The sequence below is a fragment of the Hyperolius riggenbachi genome, chromosome 6 (genome assembly GCF_040937935.1).
Source record: "Hyperolius riggenbachi isolate aHypRig1 chromosome 6, aHypRig1.pri, whole genome shotgun sequence".
Lineage (NCBI taxonomy): Eukaryota > Metazoa > Chordata > Amphibia > Anura > Hyperoliidae > Hyperolius > Hyperolius riggenbachi.
In genome coordinates, this window is record NC_090651.1 from 269,560,982 (window position 1) to 269,584,216 (window position 23,235).

The window sequence follows — 23,235 nt, forward strand, 5'->3', positions numbered from 1 at the left end:
AAATGAATCAATCCTGGATTGGAAACGACTACGCAACACTCCCGGACCCCAACCAAGTAACATGAACAATGAACATCTGTGATGGGTTAGCGTTTCCGGTCCCTGTTTATTGAACCTCTCATCTGTATTACATTTATGACTGCATGGCGACAAAATGCAAATTGCTATCCGCACGCTTCTTGTCCTCATGCAAGGCCTGGGTTGTTGTGTCTCAAAGCGTGGCCTTCTCCTCCTGCGCCACCCTCCTCCTGTTCCATCACGTGTGCTGCTGCTGGGTTAGCGTTACCGGTCCCTTTTCCTGGAACCTCTTATATGTATTACATTTATGACTGCATGCCGACAAAAAGCATGTTACCTGTGCAAAGAAAACAGACATTTCCCGCATTTAAAAGACAGTTTTCCCTTTGAAACTTTAAAATCGATTTTCTCAAAAACTATAAGCTCTTTTTGCTAATTTTTTTTCCCTCTTGTACCCACTCCCAAGGTGCACATACCCTGTAAATTTGGGGTATGTAGCATGTAAGGAGGCTTTACAAAGCACAAAAGTTCGGGTCCCCATTGACTTCCATTATGTTCGGAGTTCGGGTCAAACACCCGAACATCGCGGCCATGTTCGGCCTGTTCGGCCCGAACCCGAACATCTAGATGTTCGCCCAACACTACTCCCCACCCACGGCCATCCTCACCCTCCTCCCCACCCACAGGCACTCTTACCCTCCTCCCCACCCACGGGCACCCTCCCCACCCACAGGCACCCTTACCCTCCTGAACCAGGATAGAAAGGACCAGTGTGGTTTGAATTAAAAAAAAAAAATATGTTTCTTATAAAATCTTTATGGTATGCGTGACTAGAGGCGTGGTGAGGGCATGGCCAGGGGTGTGGCAGGGACGTGGCTTAAGTGTCCCTTTTTCTCATCTCGAAAAGTTGGGAGGTATGTCATTATTATCAGCATCATACTCCCCCTCCTCAAACAATTGCTGGGATGTTGATGATCCCCCAAACTCCTCTTCTGCTGACACATCAGGCAAGGACTCCCCCCCAACAATCACCGTCACCATCTGTGACTCCTCCACATACCCCATTGTGCCCAGAATATCCTCCTCAAAGTCACTGGTAACAGCCCTGATTGCACTCGCGGTGTCTGGACTACAGAGCGCGCTGACTGAGGGTAGGCTGCCCGCTGGGGTCGACATGATGACCAACGAGTCCCCATGCACTGCTGGGCGGCTGCTGCTGCTCCTGCGAACAGGAGTGGTGGTGGGGGGTGGAGCTCTCTGTTGTAGAGCTGGTGGTGGCCAGCTCATCCACCATCAGCTGCATCACAGGCTTTCTCCTCCAATTTGCGCCGCCGACCATGCTGAAAAATGGCTTCTGCGCCCCTGCAGCATGACTCCCCCTAACAGCTGGGCGCCCAGTGCATCCACGGCCAGTGGCTAGCGGCGGAATGGACACTGGCATGGCAGAACTGCTGACGGTGCCAGCAATGTTCCCTCTCTTCTTGGCCTTGCTGCCAATCCCCCAGCTGTCAGTGCCAGCAGACATAGTGCAAGTTTGTGTGATGATGTCACCAGATGGATGTGGGGTACTTGCACTTTATTGAAATTGGTGAAATCGGTGTTAGGCTTTAATGAATCAGCATGGAGTGACAGACAGCAGAGTAGAACACAGTGTGCACACTAGCGGTCTATCTGTCACACACACTGATACTCAGCACAGCAGAAATGCAGTAATCTGTAGTAGTAAGCTAACACAGACAGTACTACTCTAACAACTAGCACTGCAGTACTAAATAACTACACAATAATACAGTGATCCTATTCCCTAACCTATACTGTAGCTAAGGCTAATAGCACAGGCCTGGCCTGTGTGCACAAACAGCACACACAGACACAGACACCTACTACCGTGTTTCCCTGAAAATAAGACAGTGTCTTATAATAATTTTTGCTCCAAAAAGTGTGCTAGGGCTTATTCAGGGGATGTGTTATATTGGCACTGCAGATGTGTCCCCATGCTGGCAGCCTCTTATTGCTGCTCACTGTACTGATACAGTGCCGATCTGGCACCTGTCATGTCATCCCTGCACACAGTTTATAAACCTGCTGTGTGCAAGGATGACATGACAAGTGCCTGATCAGCACTGCACGATGTGTCCCCATGCTGGCTGCCTCTTATTGTTGCTTATTGTACTGTTACAGTGCCGATCAGGCACTTGTCATGTCATCCCTGCACACAGGTGATAAACCTGCTGTGTGCAAGGATGACATGAAGTGCCAGATGGGCACTGCACGATGTGTCCCCATGCTGGCCGCCTCTGCCTGCTGCTTATTGTACTGTTACAGTGCCGATCAGGCACCTGTCATAGTGCACAGAGAGAAGAGTCGCACACCACTGGTGAGGTGCTGGACCAGTGTTTGTAATACGCAAAAAATTCCAGAAGGTCCGCACACTCTAAAGTACCAAGTCCTGTTTAATCAAACACGTGACAAACCATTCCACAAACCAACGAGTCGTTTCGGGCAGTGCTGGTCGTAATGGAGAAAGCTACGCTTACGGATCATTACGCGTAATTTTACGCTATTACGCATTACGAAATTACGCTTACGGCATAGACAGTAAATTTCGTTACATGTCCGTAATTACGTATAGCACTTACGCAATTACGCGTAAGTATACCGTAGTGCAGGTTATTACGTTGTAGGCTTACGCGTAAAATCCTGCTAGCAATTAATGCGTAAGGTCATGCTGCCAAGCGGAAAAGTTGACGCATGGATCAATGTTAGGTAGCCTCCGACTTTAAGGGTTAATAGCAAAGCCCCCTTAAGTGCTAAGAGCCTCAAATTTGAAAAATATATTAAGGAGATCAGAAGGAATAAGAGGAAAAAATTTTTTTTCAAAAAGACCTTATAGTTTTTGAGAAAATCGATGTTAAAGTTTCAAAGGAAAAATATATACATTTAAAAACCCGCCGACTTTAACGGTTAATAGCAAAGCCTGCTTAAAATTTAGGAACACCAAATTCACAGGGGATATTAAGGGGATCAGTGGGAATAAGAGGAAAAAATTTTTTTTCAAAAAGACCTTATAGTTTTTGAGAAAATCGATTTTTAAGTTTCAAGGGCGAAAATGTCTTTTAAATGCGGAAAATGTCAGTTTTTTTTGCACAGGTAACAATAGTGTTTTATTTTCATAGATTCCCCCAAGTGGGAAGAGTTTTACTTACTTCGTTCTGAGTGTGGGAAATATAAAAAAAAAACGACGTGGGGTCCCCCCTCCCAGACCTCTTTAACCCCTTGTCCCCCATGCAGACTGGGATAGCCAGAATGCGGAGCACCGGCCGCGTGGGGCTCCGCACCCTGACTATACCAGCCCGCATGGTCCATGGATTGGGGGGTCTCGGAAGGGGAGGGGCAGCCAAGCTTTCCCCTCCCCCTCCGAGCCCTTGTCCAATCCAAGGACAAGGGGCTCTTCTCCACCTCCGATGGGCGGTGGAGGTGGAGGCCGCGATTTCCTGGGGAGGGGTTCATGGTGGCATCTGGGAGTCCCCTTTAAAAAGGGGTCCCCCAGATGCCCACCCCCCTCCCAGGAGAAATGAGTATAGAGGTACTTGTAGTACCCCTTACCCATTTCCTTTAAGAGTTAAAAGTAAATAAACACACAAACACATAGAAAAAGTATTTTAATTGAACAAAAAACATAACCACGAAAAAAGTCCTTTAATATTCTAAATTAACCATTAATACTTACCTGTCCCTTTAAAAGCCAGTTCCCACGCAATATCCTCGGAAATATACTAATCAGTTACAATGTAACAAAGTTATTCAATGTAACAACTTTGTTACATTGTAACACCACCGCACCCGACGTCACTCACCGCCGCCGCCGCCGCCACGTCTGCGCTGCAGGACCCGACAGAGCTCTGAGCTATAGCTCAGAGCTCTCTAAGCATCTTTGTATTTGGGCTCCAAGGAGCCCCATTGGTCCTTAGCAGACCAATGGGGTTCCTTCTGATTTGAAGGAACCCCATTGGTCTGCTAAGGACCAATGGGGCTCCTTGGAGCCCAAATACAAAGATGCTTTGGAGAGCTCTGAGCTAATATAGCTCAGAGCTCTGTCGGGTGAAGGGACGCTAAGTCCCCGCCGGCTCCGCTGCCCTCCCCGCCTCTCCCACATGTCACCTATATACATGCTGGCACCCATGGGTGCCAGCATGTATATGGGTGACAGGTGTGGGCGGAGTGGACGGCGGGAGCCGGCGGGGACTTAGTGTGTATGCGGCGGCCGGCGGGTGAGAGGCGAGTGACGTCGGGTGCGGTGGTGTTACAAAGTAACAAAGTTGTTACATTGAATAACTTTGTTACATTGTAACTGATTAGTATATTTCCGAGGATATTGCGTGGGAACTGGCTTTTAAAGGGACAGGTAAGTATTAATGGTTAATTAAGAATATTAAAGGACTTTTTTCGTGGTTATGTTTTTTGTTCAATTAAAATACTTTTTCTATGTGTTTGTGTGTTTATTTACTTTTAACTCTTAAAGGAAATGGGTAAGGGGTACTACAAGTACCTCTATACTCATTTCTCCTGGGAGGGGGGTGGGCATCTGGGGGACCCCTTTTTAAAGGGGACTCCCAGATGCCACCATGAACCCCTCCCCAGGAAATCGCGGCCTCCACCTCCACCGCCCATCGGAGGTGGAGAAGAGCCCCTTGTCCTTGGATTGGACAAGGGCTCGGAGGGGGAGGGGAAAGCTTGGCTGCCCCTCCCCTTCCGAGACCCCCCAATCCATGGACCATGCGGGCTGGTATAGTCAGGGTGCGGAGCCCCACGCGGCCGGTGCTCCGCATTCTGGCTATCCCAGTCTGCATGGGGGACAAGGGGTTAAAGAGGTCTGGGAGGGGGGACCCCACGTCGTTTTTTTTTTATATTTCCCACACTCAGAACGAAGTAAGTAAAACTCTTCCCACTTGGGGGAATCTATGAAAATAAAACACTATTGTTACCTGTGCAAAAAAAACTGACATTTTCCGCATTTAAAAGACATTTTCGCCCTTGAAACTTAAAAATCGATTTTCTCAAAAACTATAAGGTCTTTTTGAAAAAATTTTTTTTCCTCTTATTCCCACTGATCCCCTTAATATCCCCTGTGAATTTGGTGTTCCTAAATTTTAAGCAGGCTTTGCTATTAACCGTTAAAGTCGGCGGGTTTTTAAATGTATATATTTTTCCTTTGAAACTTTAACATCGATTTTCTCAAAAACTATAAGGTCTTTTTGAAAAATTTTTTTTTCCTCTTATTCCTTCTGATCTCCTTAATATATTCTCCAAATTTGAGGCTCTTAGCACTTAAGGGGGCTTTGCTATTAACCCTTAAAGTCGGCGGCTTTTTTATATTATACGGGAGCGTAATATTACGCGATTACGGCAGACTGTGTAATTTCAATGGGAGTTTACTGTCTTACGCGTAATTTGTTACGCGTAAAACGTAACCCTGCGATCTACGCGTAATTAATTACGCGTAATACCGTAACCTTACACGTAACGCTTACGGTGCATTTGTAGTGAATTACGATGCGTAATTACGCTAATGCGTAATTTCGGCCCAGCACTGGTTTCGGGGCCCTGTGGGGTCCCCTTTGTCAAGGCTACAGTACTGTAGCCTTGACAAAGTGGACCCCACAGGGCCCCAAAACGACTCATTGGTTTGTGGAATAGTTTGTCATGTGTTTGAATAAACAGGACTTGGTACTTTAGAGTGTGTGGACCTTCTGGAATTTTTTGCAGGCACCTGTCATGTCATCCCTGCACACAGTTGATAAACCTTCTGTGTGCAAGGATGACATGACAAGTGCCTGATCGGCACTACACGATGTGTCCCCATGCTGGCCGCCTCTGCCTGCTGTTTATTGTACTGTTACGGTGCCGATCAGGCACCTGTCATGTCATCCCTGCACACATGACAAGTGCCTGATGGGCACTACATGATGTGTCCCCATGCTGGCTGCCTGTGTAAGAAGCTATGTAGCGTGGGACAGTTCAAGCTCAGATATTAAAGCATTGTAATCGGATGGAGCAGTCTGGGAGGCGGGATCATGGCTCCATTGTTAGGCCAATCATTGCACTCGCTGTGTAGCAGCGGTTGCAGTGATTGGTCCAAAAAACGGAGCATGATCCCACCTCCCAGACTGCTTCATCCACTTACAGCGCTTTAATATCGGAGCTTGAAAAGCACAAAATGGCATGAATGGCGAGTGTCCCAGAGTCCTTGCATAGACAGCAGTAGGATAAATATTTAATTACTAATCTAATTACAGATAGTGGATGTGTCATGTGGGCAGCGGCTGGGGGTGCCATGTGGGCTGCGGCTGGTGATGTACTGTGGGCTGGGACTAGGTCTTATTTTTGGAGGATGCCTTATATTTAGAGAATATATGAAATTTGAGGTAGGCCTTATAATCAGAGGATGTCTTACTTTAGGGGAAAGACGGTAGCAGAGCTGCTGCAGCAGAGACTGTCACACACACTAACTAAAATCAAAATACAAGCTAGCTAACTAAACAACAATAAAAGAGTGGTATAGTACAGGTGTTAATGTGCAAAAACGCTAGGTTTAACACACTAGAAAGCACTTGCTTTAGCTGGAGATGTCTCTCAGTGAGCAGTCACAAAGCAAGGACAATTTTTTCCATCATGGCTGCCGCTTTATATACAGGGGGGGCTGGCCAGAGTTCCCCTCTTGCTAGGGCTTGTGCTGGGAGCCCTCTGATTGGCTCAATGACATCATGGACATTATCTCCATGGTTACAGTACCCGGATTCGGATATCTGACGGATATCCGACCAGATATCCGGGTTGCGGATAAATATCCACATAGTGCTATTCAGATTTGCCCAAATATCCGGAATCCGGATCCGAGGTCGGATAGCTGAAAAACTTCGGATTATCTGGGTAGTTCGGATATCCAGAATCCGGATGAGCACCACTGTTACTGATTTTTTTTGTGTGGTATAGGAGGTCCATGGTGGAACAGAGGGGTGACACCATGAGTTGCCGCCCTAGGTGACACCAACCCTAGTAATGCCTCTGGGCTGCTTTACATTTTTCAGGGCTGCAACCCACGGATGATTTGTAACAGACAGCTATGTTTCAATGCAGCATGCATATCGAACAACAAATCACTACAGCATTGTCAACTGTATGCCAAGTTGTTATTGTTTAAAGGGAACCTGAGACGAAAAAAGTCCCAGGTTCTATACTTACCTTGGGCATCTTTAACCAGTTCAGCCTTCAGTCGTTTTCACTTTATGCATCCGAGCAATGTTCACCTCCCATTCATTAGCCTATAACTTTATCACTACTTATCACAATGAACTGATCTATATCTTGTTTTTTCCGCCACCAATTAGGCTTTCTTTGGGGGGTACATTTTGCTAAGAGCTACCTTACTGTAAATGCATTTTAACAGTAAGAATAAGAAAAAAAATGAAAAAATTCATTATTTGTCAGTTTTCGGCCATTATAGTTTTAAAATAAAACATGCCTCCATAATTAAAACCTACGTATTGTATTTGCCCATATGTCACGGTTATTTCACCGTTTAAATTATGTCCCTATCACAATGTATCGCGACAATATTTTATTTGGAAATAAAAGAGCATTTTTTCCGTTTTGCATCCATCAGTACTTACAAGCTTATAAAAAAAAAATAGAGAGAAATATTTCATCTTTACATAAATATTTAAAAAGTTTAGACCCTTAGGTAAATATTTATGTGTTTTTTTTTTTATAGTAATGTTTTTTTTTTTTTTATTAAACATTTTATGTGGGCATTTTTGGGAGGGTGGGATATAAATAGTGTTTTATTTGGGGAAATATTTGTGTATTGTAATGTTTTTTTACTTTTACTTGTAGTTTTACTTTTTGGCCACAAGATGGCAATCTTGAGTTTGTTTACATGACGTCACTCTAAGTGTACAATGTACGCTTAGAGGGACAGAGCTTCCTCTCCCCCTCGCTTTTTCAGCGGGGGAGAGGAATCAGTGATCGGGCACCATAGCCCGATACATTGATTCCTGGGCTACCGAATCCGCAGCCGGGAGTGCGCGTGCACGCGCGCGATCGGCCGCGGGAGCGCGCGGACGCGCACGTGGCCTCCTGGACGTAGGTACTAGTCCTGGAGGCATAAATGGTTAAGCTACTTAAGGCCACTCGGTCCCTCGCTGTCTCCCCAGGTAGCTCCTATCCCCTGCTGGATGATAGCTTGGCCGACCACGCACCCCCCCACCCCGTTGCGCTCCCGTAGCCCAGTAGTTACTGCGCAGGTGCAGAACGCTTCCAGCCACAGGAGTGCACCAGGAGCATACTCGCGAGTGGGTGTATGCAGTGAAGGGGCACTCGGCCCATCCAGCGGGGGTCAAGAGGGACATGGGGAGGGACCGAGCAACATTAAGGGGGCATAAAAAAGCACCAGGTAAGTATAAAACCTGAGACTGTTTTTGTCTCAGGTACACATAAAGGTTGCTTTTTATATTAGTCTAAAATTTGTACTTTATAGCATTTAGTATACTGAGCACCTGGGTGCTCAACTGAAGATGTTTTAAACATATATTCCCCTAAGGGAGGTTTGTTAAATGTGTGGGCTTCTGGGGGAGCAGTAGACATTTACATACCTGCATGCTGCTCCTCTGCCCCCAATGCAGTGCATGCTGGGAAATGTAGGTCATAGATATGGTTACATCCAGGGGTGCAGCTAGAAATTATGGGACCTGTGGGGTGCTACCCACACTCAGGGGGTCTTGAGTGCAGAAATAAGAATACTTCCAGCAGGTGCAAGTGCAAGCAGGCCAATGCCTGTGCTTTATTAGCTAGTTGCTCAGTAAAAATAAACAAACACAAAATAAATCCTAGCCGTCTGGCTCCTAAACATCTCACTAGGTAATGCTAACTAGTCTCAACAAAAACAGTCTTTTTTTAGCAAAAGGAAACAAATGCAGAGCAACTTACATTAGCTTAAATTTCTCATCAGCTCACAGCAGGCCAAGGGCTCCTTTCCTCTCAGCCTTCAGTGTCAGACTGAAATGCAGAGCCCCTCCCAATCTCAGACCTGCTAGACTAAATAACTCACCTGTGTAACAACACAGCCTGAAACGCATCCCGGACTGGACCGGATGGCCAGGGAACCCACCCTGCTCTTCCCTGGCCAACTCCAGGCGTACATCAAAAAAGGGCGTCGGGAAAAAAGGGCGCGTGGTGTAAACGATAAGCAGTATTATCGTTTATAAAAATATTGTGTAGAATTTCGTTTACAAATAGTGTTTTAACAATTTATAAATCATTAAATAATGTGTATGAAATCGGCAATTCTTAAAACGTTAATCTTCCCTGTTTCTAAACTGAAACTTATAATTACGTTTGTTAAAAAAACAGTAATATTTGTTTAAACATTATAATTATATATTGTTATGAATAATCTTGATTTATCGTTTATTATTATAATAAAATGTGAAAATATTGTTTATAACAATGATATTAATATAATTACATTCATAATAACTGTTGATTAGTATTATTAAAATTGTACTAAAACTATACCTAACCCTACTCTCACACAGAACCCTCCCTGTACCTATCCCTAACCCCTAGACCCCCTGGTGGTGCCTAAACCTAAGACCCCCCTGGTGGTGCCTAAACCTAAGACCCCCCTGGTGGTGCCTAAACCTAAGACCCCCCTGGTGGTGCCTAAACCTAAGACCCCCTATGGATATTAATGTTTTACAAACATTAATAAATAAAAAATTTTAATAAAAAAATGTAAATCATTTTTTTGGGTGGATAATAATGTTTTAGAAATGTTTTACAAATAGTGATTGTAAAAAATATATTGGAATTTACATTAGGTACTGATCGCTTTATTTTGTGAATAATAATGTTTTACAAACAGTAAGGGTTAAAATGTTAAATAATGTTTTAATTAAATAGGATAAATATGTTTAGTATTTTTATAAACGTTATTCGTCACGGGCTCATTTTGTAAAGTTAAATCATCACAAGCACAGTTATAAAACATTAAAAATCTCCGGGCGCCATTTGTAAACCGTTAAAAATTTCCAGAGCCCTTTTTTCCCTGTTCGGCGCCCATTAAACGATATTTATAATGGGAGTGAATGGGGCGCCCTTTTTGTCCACTTGTCTCATGTGCCCAAATTTCCTGCTTCCAACTCCAGGACCCTAACTGGATTTCCTTTTTCCACATAACTTGCAGATAAAAGAAGATCTACACTTTCCTGGAGTTTTTTTTAGAAAATACAGCGCTGGAGTCTGGGTGAAATATAAACCCCCTCCCAGACCCTTTCTGTAAAGCACTGTGACACCTTGTCACATATCCCCCCCCCCCTCTGTTCGAGCCTGTGGGGTCAGACACTGTTCCCAACCATACAAGGGGCTCTATTCATAAAAGGTTACCGCAAGTTTTCCGCTCAAAACAGCGGATTTTCCTGTCCATTTAGCAAAGTGGGCATTCATAAAAGCTGTTCCCGCATGAAAATCTACAATCCCCCAGCAGAGCGAGAAATTTCCGCCTTCTCCAGTGTTTTTCTAGATTAATCTAGAAAAAAGTAACAAAATGGCCATTCATAAAGTTTAGAGGAAGCGGTATGTGGACGGGAAATACCGCTTCCTCTGATTTGGCGGATTACATACAAGTGAATGGGACAGACCTCCCAGAGAGAGTAGTGCACGGAGGGACTTTGCCGGCTGAAGTGTTTCGCATGCCTTCCGACAGCTTACCGCCAGCCTTCAGCGGGAGATCTCCGCACTTGCATCGCAGCTGGCAAGATTTTTATGAAGTACCACCCAGAAGTCTAAAATACCGCTGCGGTATTTTCCCTCCAGGAGTTTTTTCGCCACAAATGTTTTATGAATAGAGCCCAATATGTTCGAGACAGAGCGTCAGCATTGGCTTGTAGTTTTCCTGCTCTGTGTTCTACTGAAAAACTAAAGTCTTGTAGGGACAAAAAACAGCGAGTTACCTGCGCATTATTGTTCTTGGCTTGAGACATCCAAGTTAGGGGGGAATGATCTGTCACCAACCGAAACTGTCGGCCAAGCAAATAATACCGCAAAGCCTCCAGTGCCCACTTAATGGCAAGGCACTCTCGTTCCACGATACTATAGTTACGCTCAGCTGGGGACAGTTTCCTACTCAGATATATAACGGGGTGCTCTTCCCCATGCACTGCTTGTGACAGAAGAGTCCCTAAATCCACATCAGAGGCATCCGTCTGAACCACAAATTCTTTTTTAAAATCGGGTGCAATCAAAACTGGCTCACTGCATAGGATCATCTTAAGTTTGCTGAACGCGAGGTCTGCATCTTTATTCCAGGCGATTCCCCCTGAGCTTTTCCCCTTAGTTAGATCTGTAAGTGGAGCAGCCACAGTGGCAAAATCTGGGATAAACCTTTGGTAGTACCCAACCATACCCAAGAACGTTCTGACCTGTTTCTTGGTGTGAGGTTGGGGCCATTCTTTAATTGCTTGCACCTTCTGGGCTTGTGGTTTAATGAGACTTTTACCAATAATGTAGCCCAAATACCGGGCTTCCTCAAGGCCTATGGCACATTTCTTTGGGTTAGCTGTTAACCCAGCTTGTCGGATTTAATTTACCACTGCTTGAACCTTGGGTAAGTGACTCTCCCAGTCCTGGCTAAATATAACCACATCATCTAAGTAAGCTGATGCAAATTGTTGGTGTGGTCTGAGGACTTCATCCATTAACTTTTGGAATGTGGCTGGGGCCCCGTGCAACCCAAACGGCATTCTAACATATTGAAATAGGCCCTGTGGGGTGACAAATGCCGTCTTTTCTCTAGCTGCTGGTGTAAGCAGAATCTGCCAGTAACCCCTGGTTAAATGTAGAGTAGTAATGTATCTTGTCGGCCCCAACCTCTCAATTAGTTCATCCACCCGTGGCATGGGGTACGCATCGAACTTTGAGATGTCATTTAGTTTCCGAAAATCGTTGCAAAACCGTAACGATCCATCAGGTTTCGGCACTAACACGATGGGGCTGCTCCACTCACTATGGGACCTTTCAACGACACCTAAGTCCAACATTCGTTGCACATCCTCAGCCACTGCCTGTCTGAGGGCTTCCGGTAACCTATATGGTTTCAACCGGATGCACTTTTGAGGGTCCGTGACAATGTCATGTTCAATGACATGGGAACAACCAGGTTTATCCGAGAACACATCAGAATTCCTAAGGAGGAACTCCCTTACTTCCTGAGCTTGGGGACCCGTCAAAGCTTCAGATACTTTTACATCAGGGATTCCTCCCTGCTGTGGGATGCTGAGCACCTCAGCCGCCATAGCAACTGGTGGCTCCTTCCAGGCTTTTAACAGATTTACATGATAAATATGTTCCTTTTTCCGCTTATTGGGCTGGTAGACCTTGTAATTTACATCATTAACTCTTTCTACGATTTCATAGGGTCCCTGCCATTTTGCTAGAAACTTACTTTCTGCAGTGGGCACAAGAACCAATATCCGATCCCCTGGGTGAAAAACCCGAAGTCGAGCATCCTGATTATAAATGCGGCTTTGAGCCTCCTGAGCCTGTCTCATATGTTCTCTTACGATTGGCATCACTGCTGAAATGCGATCCTGCATCTGTAGGACATGCTCCACCACAGACCGATGGGGAGAGGGCTCTTCTTCCCAGGACTCTTTAGCTATGTCCTAGAGTCCCCGAGGATGTCGCCCATACAAGAGTTCAAATGGGGAAAAAACAGTGGAAGACTGGGGTACCTCGCGCACAGCAAACAATAAGTAATGTAACAGACAGTCCCAATCCTTCCCATCTGCTTCAACCACCCTTTTCAGCATCCCTTTGAGAGTTTTGTTAAAGCGTTCAACCAAACCATCAGTCTGAGGGTGGTAGACTGATGTCCTTAGTTGCTTTATCCCAAGTAGCTTGCACAAATCTCTCATTACTTTCGACATGAAAGGTGTCCCCTGATCTGTTAAGATCTCTTTGGGGATACCAGTTCTGGCGAACATATGAACTAGTTCCCTAGCAATTAGCTTCGCTGAGGTGTTTCGCAGAGGTACAGCTTCAGGCTATCTGGTGGCATAGTCTAAAACCACTAGGATGTATTGATGTCCCCGTGTCGATCTTACCAGGGGTCCTACCAAATCCATGGCAATTCTTTCAAAGGGTACCTCTATAATGGGCAGAGGCACCAAAGGACCCCGGTAATGAGGGGCAGGGGATGTCAATTGACATTCTGGGCAAGACTCACAATAGCGCCTAACCTCTGCAAACACCCCAGGCCAATAAAACCTCCTCAGAATTCTTTGTTGAGTTTTTTCTGTAGCAAGGTGACCCCCTAGTGGATTCTTATGGGCCAGATCCAGTACCACCCTGCGGTGTGACTGAGGTACGACCAGTTGCTCAACAACCTCCCCATTTAAGTTATCTACCCGGTACAGAAGGTCATGGTTAACTGCAAAGTGGGGAACAACTCTCTCAAGATGCCCAGACTGTGTTTTCTCATTAATCACAGTCACATTCTCCCAGGCTCTAGCTAAGGTAGGGTCCTGTAACTGGGCAGTGCCAAACTGGTCTCGGGAGCATTCCAAATCTGGCAGGTTAACGTCTTCCTGTGTCACCAGAGTCTCCCCTGATGTTTCTGCAAACACCTCTAAAGGGAAATCATCAGGCTCCGGGGGGGCTACTTTTGGAGTTGGGACTTCATCCCTCACATAGTCAAACTCTACTTTTGAGTCTCCTTCTAGGAAAACACCTGTGCTGGCAGAGTCCAGAGACTTAGCTTCCCACAACTTCCAGAACAGTAGGAAATCACGTCCCAGGATAACACTGTAAGCTAGAGCCTCAGATACAGCCACAATATGAAAGGCAGTCCCGACATGGGTCTCAAATTCCACTATGGCTGTTGGGTAGATCTTCACATCCCCATGGATGCATTGAACTGTAACCTGCTGTCCCAGGATCGGGTTTGTGTCCATCAATTTGGCATCTATCAGCGTGACCAGACTCCCAGAATCCAGCAGCGCCTGTACCGCCTTGCCTCCAACTTTAACAGCAGCCATATGTGTGCCTGTGGTAGAAAGAAATGCTGGGCGAGCGAAGAATGACACTCGCCGAGCTGTGTCACATTTCATGGGCTCAGCAGTGGAAGGGCAGTTTGCGGCTATATGCCCAGGCTCTCGGCAGCGCCAGCAGATAGGTAGTCCGGATGAGCTTGGGGCTGTAGCAGTTGCGGAACCCCCTCTTTCAGGCTGCAGTCGACCACTCCGGGACCCCCGAGCTCCAGCATACCTGTCTGTTGCCCCGGGCAGCCTCTTCTTTGGCCGTTGACTTTCTGACTGTCTGTCTCCTGCAAGATACCCTTCTGCAGCTAGATATCGTTCAATCATCTCAACCATTTGATCTGCAGTCTGTGGATCTGCGTGGCTGACCCATTTTCTCAAGGTGTGGGGTAGTGCTGTGAGAAAACGGTCCATGGTCACACGCTCGACAATCTGTGGTGCTGTCAGGGTTTCTGGTTGTAGCCATTTTCGTACCAGGTGGCAGAGGTCATGCATTTGAGACCTAGGAGACGTGTCAGTTTGATACGACCACCGATGAACTCGCTGAGCCCTTACTGCTACAGTAACGCCCAGTCGGCAAAGAATCTCCTTCTTTAATTTATCATAATAGTGTGCACTTTCAGGAGTCAAGTCAAAATACGCCTTCTGTGACTCTCCAGTTAGAAATGGTGCAACCAGGCCTGCCCACTGAGTTTTGGGCCAATCCTCCCGCAGAGCTGTGCGTTCAAACGTATGGAGAAAGGCCTCTACATCGTCATGAGGGGTCATTTTCTGCAGGAAATGGCTTGCTCATACAATCCCTGGGGTAACACCACTGGATAGATTCTCCTGACTTCTTTGAGACAGCTGCTGCAGAACTTCTTTCAAAGTTTTTCGGTCCTGCTCCGCTGCCTCAGCTAGTGCGGCTGTTGCTTCAGCATGTACTTGTCTGTCCCTTTCAGCCGCTTGTGACTGGGCTAACCTGTCCTTCTCAGCTGCATCTGACAGAGCTGAAATCTGTGCCCTGAGAAGGCGGACTGTCTCCAGATGAGCTTCCTGGTGCCTGACATTCGCATCTTGGAGTGCCTGCTGCTGTCTGTCACTGGCTTCTTGAAGCCGAGAATTTGTCTCTCGCTGCACATTGTTGGCTTCCTGCTGTGCTGCACTCAGTTGTGCTAAACGCAACACAAGATCCTCCATTTCAGGTGCATATAATTTGCATGCCAAAAAAAAAATATTTTTTTTCTGTCTTTACCCCACGCTTCTGCAGTGATATTCTTTGCACACTGTAGCGGATCCTAGTGCCCGCATCCTCCACCAAGTTTGGGGTGCTACCCACACTCAGGGGGTCTTGAGTGCAGAAATAAGAATACTTCAGGCAGGTGCAAGTGCAAGCAGGCCAATGCCTGTGCTTTATTAGCTAGTTGCTCAGAAAAAAATAAACAAACACACAACAAATCCTAGCCGTCTGGCTCCTAAACACCTCACTAGGTAATGCTAACTAGTCTTAAACAAAAACAGTCTGTTTTTAGCAAAAGGAAACAAATGCAGAGCAACTTACATTAGCTGTAATTTCTCACCAGCTCACAGCAGGCCAAGGGCTCCTTTCCTCTCAGCCTTCAGTGTCAGACTGAAATGCAGAGCCCCTCCCAATCTCAGACCTGCTAGACTAAATAACTCACCTGTGTAACAACACAGGCTGAAACACATCCCGGACTGGACCGGATGGCCAGGGAACCCACCCTGCTCTTCCCTGGCCAACTCCAGGACCCTAACTGGATTTCCTTTTTCCACATTACTTGCAGGTAAAATAAAATCTACACTTTCCTGGAGTTTTTTAGAAAATACAGTGCTGGAGTCTGGGTGAAATATAAACCCCCTCCCAGACCCTTTCTGTAAAGCACTGTGACACCTTGTCACAGACCCCATAGCAAAAATTTGATTTAGGCTCCACCCCATTTTTTATAAGATACATTTGTGCTCCAGGTAGCCCCCCAGTAAAGAAAGCTAGAGATACCCCCAGTATTAGGTCACCCTTAGTACAAGAAGACACATTATAAGTGACTAGAGGTACCCGCAGCATGGGTAGCAGAGGGGCCCCCAGTATAGGTAACCAGGTTAGCCCCCCCCAAGAACAAGTAGCCAGATTAGCCCCTCCCCACAAAAGTATAGGTAGCCAGATTATCACCCCTCCACTCAAAAAGTATACGTAGCCAGATTAGCAGTCCCTCTAGTGACAAGTGAGGACGCTGTAGTCCTAGAGTCTCTGACACTAGGAGGAAGGAAGATCTAGTGGGTGGAGCCCAAGGAGGTATGTGTCTTATTTACAATGCTCCGCTCGCTTACTCTACAATTAAGGGGCCCACTGCGGGTCTCTCCATGAGGCCAAGACCACCAGGACCCCCTTGGTTATAGGCCCCATAGCAGGTGATATGGCTGCTAGCTGCTATGGTGATCCCAACGCCTGTGATTACATCTCCCACACAGAAGAAGTAATCACATCAATATGTCCATGCATTGCAGCTGCCAGAGGCATAGCACAAAACTGTGGGAATCTATGGTTCAGTGGCACTGGGGGCATGGGCGTAGCAATAACCCCTGCAACCCCCACCATCGCAAGGGGGCCCAGAGGCTTTGGGGGCCCTTCCTCCTCCCTCTCTCCAACCTCAAGTGCTGCCAATTAGCAAAAAACTCTCCCTATTCACTCACAACAACTGTGTGCAGGAACTTGTGTAATTTTTTCCCCATTTGCCCCATTTGCTGGCTCCCGATCATGTGACCTGCATGGAGACCAAGGGGGTCCCATGCTATCATTTTTGCAGGGAGGCCCTAGTAAGTCTAGTTACACACCTGACAAGGGGATAGAAAATGGAGGCCTCCATATAGACGAGGGGCTACTGAGCAGACCCCCTAGGTAAGTAAGTGCCTTCTGCACCCCCAAAAGTATACACATTTAATAAACATGTAAACCCTACATTTAGTGAAATAAAATAAAAAAAGCATACTGGCACTAGTATGCAGCAGGGATGGATAAACCATACCTGGGCTCACCTGTAGCATGCTCTTGTCCAGTGCTTGTTCAATTGTAGCAGAGAAGGAGAAGGCCATGCAATGCTACATAAAAGCCCTTTACTGTGGCTGGGTTACAGTGGGAGACAGCAGCGGGGGAAGGAAGTCTGAAAGCTGTTTCACAAGGTTTAACCTTGCTTCATCACAGGCAATAACATGTGCCGTCAGAGGCAAGTGCATGTAACATGTAACCCAGCCACAATAACGGGCTTTTATGTAGTGGTGCCTGGCATTCTCCTTCTCTGCTGCAATTGGACAAATACTACAATTTATCGAAAATAGTCAGTGCACAGCAGATACCAAGCCTGAGGAACGATACTGATTTTTGAAAACTATATGGTCACTTTGAATTTGATGCCAGTGATATGTTCCAAAACAGTTGGGATGGGGCATGTTTGCCACTGTGTTGCATTTTACCAACTCTCTGTAAACATTTTAGCAACTGAAGTGACCTGTTGCTGCAGCAAACCAAATACAGACATTTTTAGGGTTACCACAAACTGAAACATCAACAGTAGTCCTAATATCCTGCAAGTATACAATAAAGGTGGCCACTAACGGTCCAATTTCTCACGAAAAATCATTTGAGCGATAGAAATTCTGATTGGATTGGTTGTAATTGATTGTGCCCATCAATGGAGATTATTTACAAACGTTTATAAAAATAGTCGTCCGATTGGATTTTTGTAAAATCAAAATTTGGATTTTCTTGTTGGTAGTGATAGATAGGAAGCAAAGCTTGGTTCATTGATGGTGTAGTGAACGATTTTTCTTCCGATCAGAATTTTCTGATCGCTCGAACGATTTTTCAATACAAAATGTTAGTGGCCACCTTTAGACAGAAATTCCAGTAAAAGACAGTCAAAAAATAGCTGCAGAGGTCTCTAGAGTAAAAAATGTTTATTGATCAGAGCACAAATCAACCATTTCACATAAATATGTCATAAAAATCCAACATACAATTTAAAAACAGAGAACAATCTGGCCATGAGTGTTCAAAAAGTGTAGGCCTGAGGGGCTGCTTTGCAGATCATGCACATTACGATCACCAAGCCAAAGCTCATGCAAAAAAGCATGTGCCACTACATATGCAAGCCCACTCCTTCCACCATGCACCCAGGGCCGGCGCTACCATAGAGGCAAAAGGGGCATTTGGGGCCCCAGCAGCGCCGACCCTGCTATATTTTTTGCTCCCCCCACTCCCCGGGCCCTGCTGAAAGGATATGAACAGCCACAATTACCTTTTAGTGCCGGCGGATGAGCGGGCGGGCCGTGGCTGCACTCGGAGACACGCTGTCTCCATCCCACTCTATGACCCGGCGTGTGTTACACATGACGCGCCGGGTCATAGAGAAGGTCGGTGCTGCTGGGGCCCCGGGGAGCAGAACAGTAGTGGCCGGGGGGGGGGGGGGGGGTTTGGGGTGGCGGTGTGTGCGGGGGCCCAATGCTGTAGTTTGCCCCAGGGCCTCAGGGCCCCTTGAACCGGCCCTTCATGCACCCCATGTGCATGTGCCTGTCTCTAGCTAACTAAACCTAGTGAATTACAGTAAAAATAACTTATTTGCCCATTTCATCCCAAAGGAAAAAGTAGCAACTCCTAATGGCTTTTTTATGGGTTCTAGTCAGCAGTCACTCTATCCATCATAACATTTCTGGGGTTGTGTCAACTTATCATGACATGTGAGCTTAGTACATCCTTTTATAAGAAAGCTGTGCTTTTCTATAACATGGTGGTGGGAGTATCATTGCTTACCTGCACTGTACTCCCCCTCTTGGTGTCGCATAGGGATTTGGGGGTCCTGGCCAGTGACAGTGGTTCCCCCTATTGGTGACATAATCTATGATTATGTCTGATTGAACCCTCTCACCTGAATGTTGCTGAACTTATGCAATTCCTGCTAGATTTGAAACTGCAGACACGGGTGTATACCATTACACTTGATTGGCTGACAGGCTGTTTGTTGGCCGTATTAAATGGAAGATTGCTTGGTGGGAGTGAGTATTTGCTTCTCGTGGGTTTTGCATTCAGCTTTTAGCTAGAGGTAGTGTGGGTGAATCTCCTGGTGGTGGGAGTACCGGGGCTTCTCTGCACTCTCCCTCTTGGTGTCACATGGGGATTTGGGGGTCACAGCCGGTGGTGGAGCCTGGAGCCCCCATCTCTCTTGTGCATCAGTGTTTGTGGTTTTACATTTCTTTTTTTGCAGCTTCCAGTATTCAGATGAAGGTAAGTGGTTAGGGAGGAGGGCAATGTAAGAGGTAAATCTGCACGTGGTGCCCCCTGCTCGTGATATAGTCTACGATTATGTCTGACCAAACCCTCTCACCTGAATCTTGCTGAACGAATGCAATTGTGAACTAATGCAACTTGCCGAACTACTGCAAACATGTCAGCCATCAGTTCTGCCATGAAATCATTTGTTACTGAATTTGCCTGTAACCGGTGAGGTCAAAGAGTCTTCCTGTAACATGTAAAGCCCATAATAATTTTTTTTAACAAGACAATAGTTAATCTACCTATAGTCAGTCATCAGTCACTCAGTCTTTGTATTATAGCCTGTCATTAGTCATTCCATCTCCTGTAACTTCTGGAGCAGGTAGGGGATGATGTAGGAAGTATTGGAAGTGTGTTTGACTTTATTATTTTTTTTTATTTTTATTTTTTTACACTAGGTGAAATTAAAGGAGATTTACTAATTGATTTTGGAGCTGGACCCACAATTTACCATCTTCTGTCTGCTTGTGAAGTATTCAGCAATATTATCACCTCTGATTTCCTTGAGCAAAATCGAATACAGCTACAAAAGTGGCTAAGGAAAGATCCTGATGCCTTGGACTGGACTCATATTGTCAAGTTTGTGTGTGAGCTGGAGGGTAACAGGTATGTTACAAGACCGTGCTTTCTCCTAAGTTTTCTCCTAGGTGATATTTTCACATCTTATCAATAAAATGCTTTTTAATACACCAGAAAGCAAGAAAATAGTCAGAATCATTTTGACAATACTTCTCCACCTACTTGTTTGTACTTTTTCAATTGCGAGTGCTGAAAAGTTATTTTAAACAGAATAGGAAACATTATCTCCTAGGAGAAAACTTTTCTCCTAAGTTTTTTTCAAAAGAGATATTTTCAAACCTTACTAATAAAATAATCTTACAGCTCCCACCATGCAAGAAGATACTTACATAAGTGTAATACTACTTTTGTACCTACTTTTTAATCTTTTTCAATTGTCAAATGCTAAATAGTTATTTTAAGATAAGATGTAACATGAACTCAGGAGAACAAGTTATTTGAATAAGGGGGGGTGTCTCCTGATTAGGTTTTAGCAACCAAACTATATATATATATATATATATATATATATATATATATATATATATATATATATATATATATATATATATGCATTTGTGTAACAGCTTTATTATAGTTACATAGGGATTGAGTCATACCAATGTATCTTATAATTCACAGTTTTTCTCCTGGGCCCATATGCAAGTCCCTTTTTCTCGAGAACTTTTTCCTAGGTGTCAATAAAATGCCTTTTTAGCCACCAGCAAGCAAGAAAATGCTTAAAATAATTTTGATAGTATTTTCTCACCTACTTTTTGGTACATTTTCAGTAGCAAAATGCTGAAAAGTTATTTTAAAGTGAAGATTAAAAAAATATCTTCAGTCAAATTAGGGATATGGGGACTGCAGTGATGTGATCCATGAAGAAAGGACAGGGATTCACCAGCAATCTCTGCTGACGCAAAATCATTTCTAATGAGTTATACTCTAGTAGTCAATTAGGCCCATTTCGAAGACGGATACCAGATTGATCGCCAGAAATGTTATAATTATCATTATTTAGTATTTATATAGCGCCGACATCTTCCATAGCTCTGTACAGAGTATACTGTCTTATTTCTTAACCGTCCCTCAGAGGGCTCAGAATCTAATCTCTACCGTAGGCTTGTGGTAGGGGTTTCTTGGCACCCTATAGAGAAAGACACAGGAAACAAAAGATGGGAGCCCAGTAGTGCAGTATGTCAGTTGGTGTTTGGAGAAATAGATGAAATGCTACTCACAAAGGGGGGTTGCAATGGGCAACCGACCACAGGAAGCAGGTGGAGACCATAAACCCGACTCCACTCGCGGTGGTCCTGAAAGGACCTCGCTGCAGTTTCTCTCCATGGTAGATATCTGTAAAAGGGACCAATATCTACCATGGTAGAACCAACAGATGTTCTGTCTCCACCCCTCGGACAGAATATGTATGGGGGTGTACTATGCACAATGGAGGGAAAGAGGCGCCCTGGTTCAGATAAAAGCTTTTAGGACCATTGTAGTCCCTTACACACTCCAATGAGTTCTGGGTCACCATGAGCTTGCTGGTTAGTCTGTACCTAATAAACCATGTGTCTGAATGGGATTTTGACATTTTGACATACACCTGTCAGGAGAGAACTGTAGAAGATATTGACTTATTTCTGAAAACATTTGTTACTTGACTATAGTGTTGATCCTCTGACAATAAAAGTACACAGAGTCATTATCATAGTACTACCTAACATCTTGCAGTAATGGTATGTCCTAGTCCTACTTCCGCTAGTTGATGATGGTGATGATGGTGAGACCCACAATATCAAAGTGTGTAATGCTAGGCATACACGAGCAGTTTCTTCCTTATCATTCAAGCCGCTGATGGCTCGATTGATAATATCTGACAGGTCCGATGACCTGCTGGATAGATTCCCTGCTCGATCACCGCGGGCGGACAATAGCAGGGAATCGAGCGGCTGATAAGGCATGCCCGCAGAGACGAGCGGGGATCGATCCACGCGCGCGGACGAGCAGTGACGCGCCGGCATCGAGCCGCTGGCTCGATCCGGCGCATAAAACGCTCCGTGTATGCCCAGCATAACATTAGACTGATTTCTTGCTTGCTGCTAAGGTATAAATCTCATTCTGTAGGCCATGTTTATAAGTGTGATAGCATTGGAATAAAAATAACCTAGTTTCAACCTCTATTGACAGTGAAAATTTGGAGAAAAAAGAAGAAAAGTTAAGAAGAACTGTATCTAAAGTTCTGAAATGTGATGCACTGAAAAGTAATCCATTTGATCCTGTGGAGATGCCTCAGGCTGATTGCTTAATCAGCTGTCTCTGCTTGGAGGCACCTTGCAAAGATGTGGAATCCTTCACTGATGTTCTAAGGAAACTGAAAGACTTCATTAAGCCAGGAGGTCACATAGTTATTCAGAGTGTACTGAATTGCCGGTTCTACTACATTGGTCAGAAGCAGTTTTCCTGTCTGTCCCTAACTAGGGAAGAACTGGAGAGAGCATTTAAAGAGGCTGGCTATGAGATAGTGAAAGTGAAGGTGGCTCCACGTCTTAAAAAGCTCAGTATGGATGTCACTGACTTTGGTAGTTATTATTATGTTCATGGCCGAAAACCATGCAGTTGAGGAAGTATATATAGTTAGGTCCTGGACAGGGCCGGAACAAAAATCGGCATTAACCACTTCAGGACCACAGTCTTTTCGCCCCTTAAGGACCAGAGCCTTTTTCTCCATTCAGACCACTGCAGCTTTCACGGTTTATTGCTCGGTCATACAACCTACCACCTAAATGAATTTTACCTCCTTTTCTTGTCACTAATACAGCTTTCTTTTGCTGCTATTTGATTGCTGCTGCGAGTTTTAGTTTTTATTATATTCATCAAAAAAGACATGAATTTTGGCAAAAAAATGACTTTTTTAACTTGCTGTGCTGACATTTTTCAAATAAAGTAAAATTTCCTATACATTTGAGCGCGAAAGTTATTCTGCTACATGTCTTTGATTAAAAAAAAACCATTCAGTGTATATTTATTAGATTGGGTAAAAGTTATAGCGTTTACAAACTATGGTGCCAAAAGTGAATTTTCCCATTTTCAAGCATCTCTGACTTTTCTGCGCACCTGTCAGGTTTCATGAGGGGCTAAAATTCCAGGATAGTACAAATACCCCCCAAATGACCCCATTTTGGAAAGAAGACATCCCAAAGTATTCAGTGAGAGGCATGGTGAGTTCATAGAAGATTTTATTTT

At 45.0% G+C, this 23,235-nt stretch overlaps 1 protein-coding gene across 1 annotated transcript in view; it reads left to right on the forward strand.

Annotated features, from left to right (window-relative positions):
• Positions 1-22,950, forward strand: part of LOC137521481 (indolethylamine N-methyltransferase-like) — a 44,653-nt gene extending 21,703 nt beyond the window's left edge. Inside the window, exons 2-3 of the mRNA XM_068240803.1 lie at positions 19,830-20,037; positions 22,180-22,950. Of these exons, the coding sequence (XP_068096904.1) occupies positions 19,830-20,037; positions 22,180-22,612 (641 nt within the window). The 3' untranslated portion in view covers positions 22,613-22,950. The remainder of the gene's footprint in view (positions 1-19,829; positions 20,038-22,179) is intronic.
• The last annotated feature ends 285 nt before the right edge of the window (positions 22,951-23,235 follow it).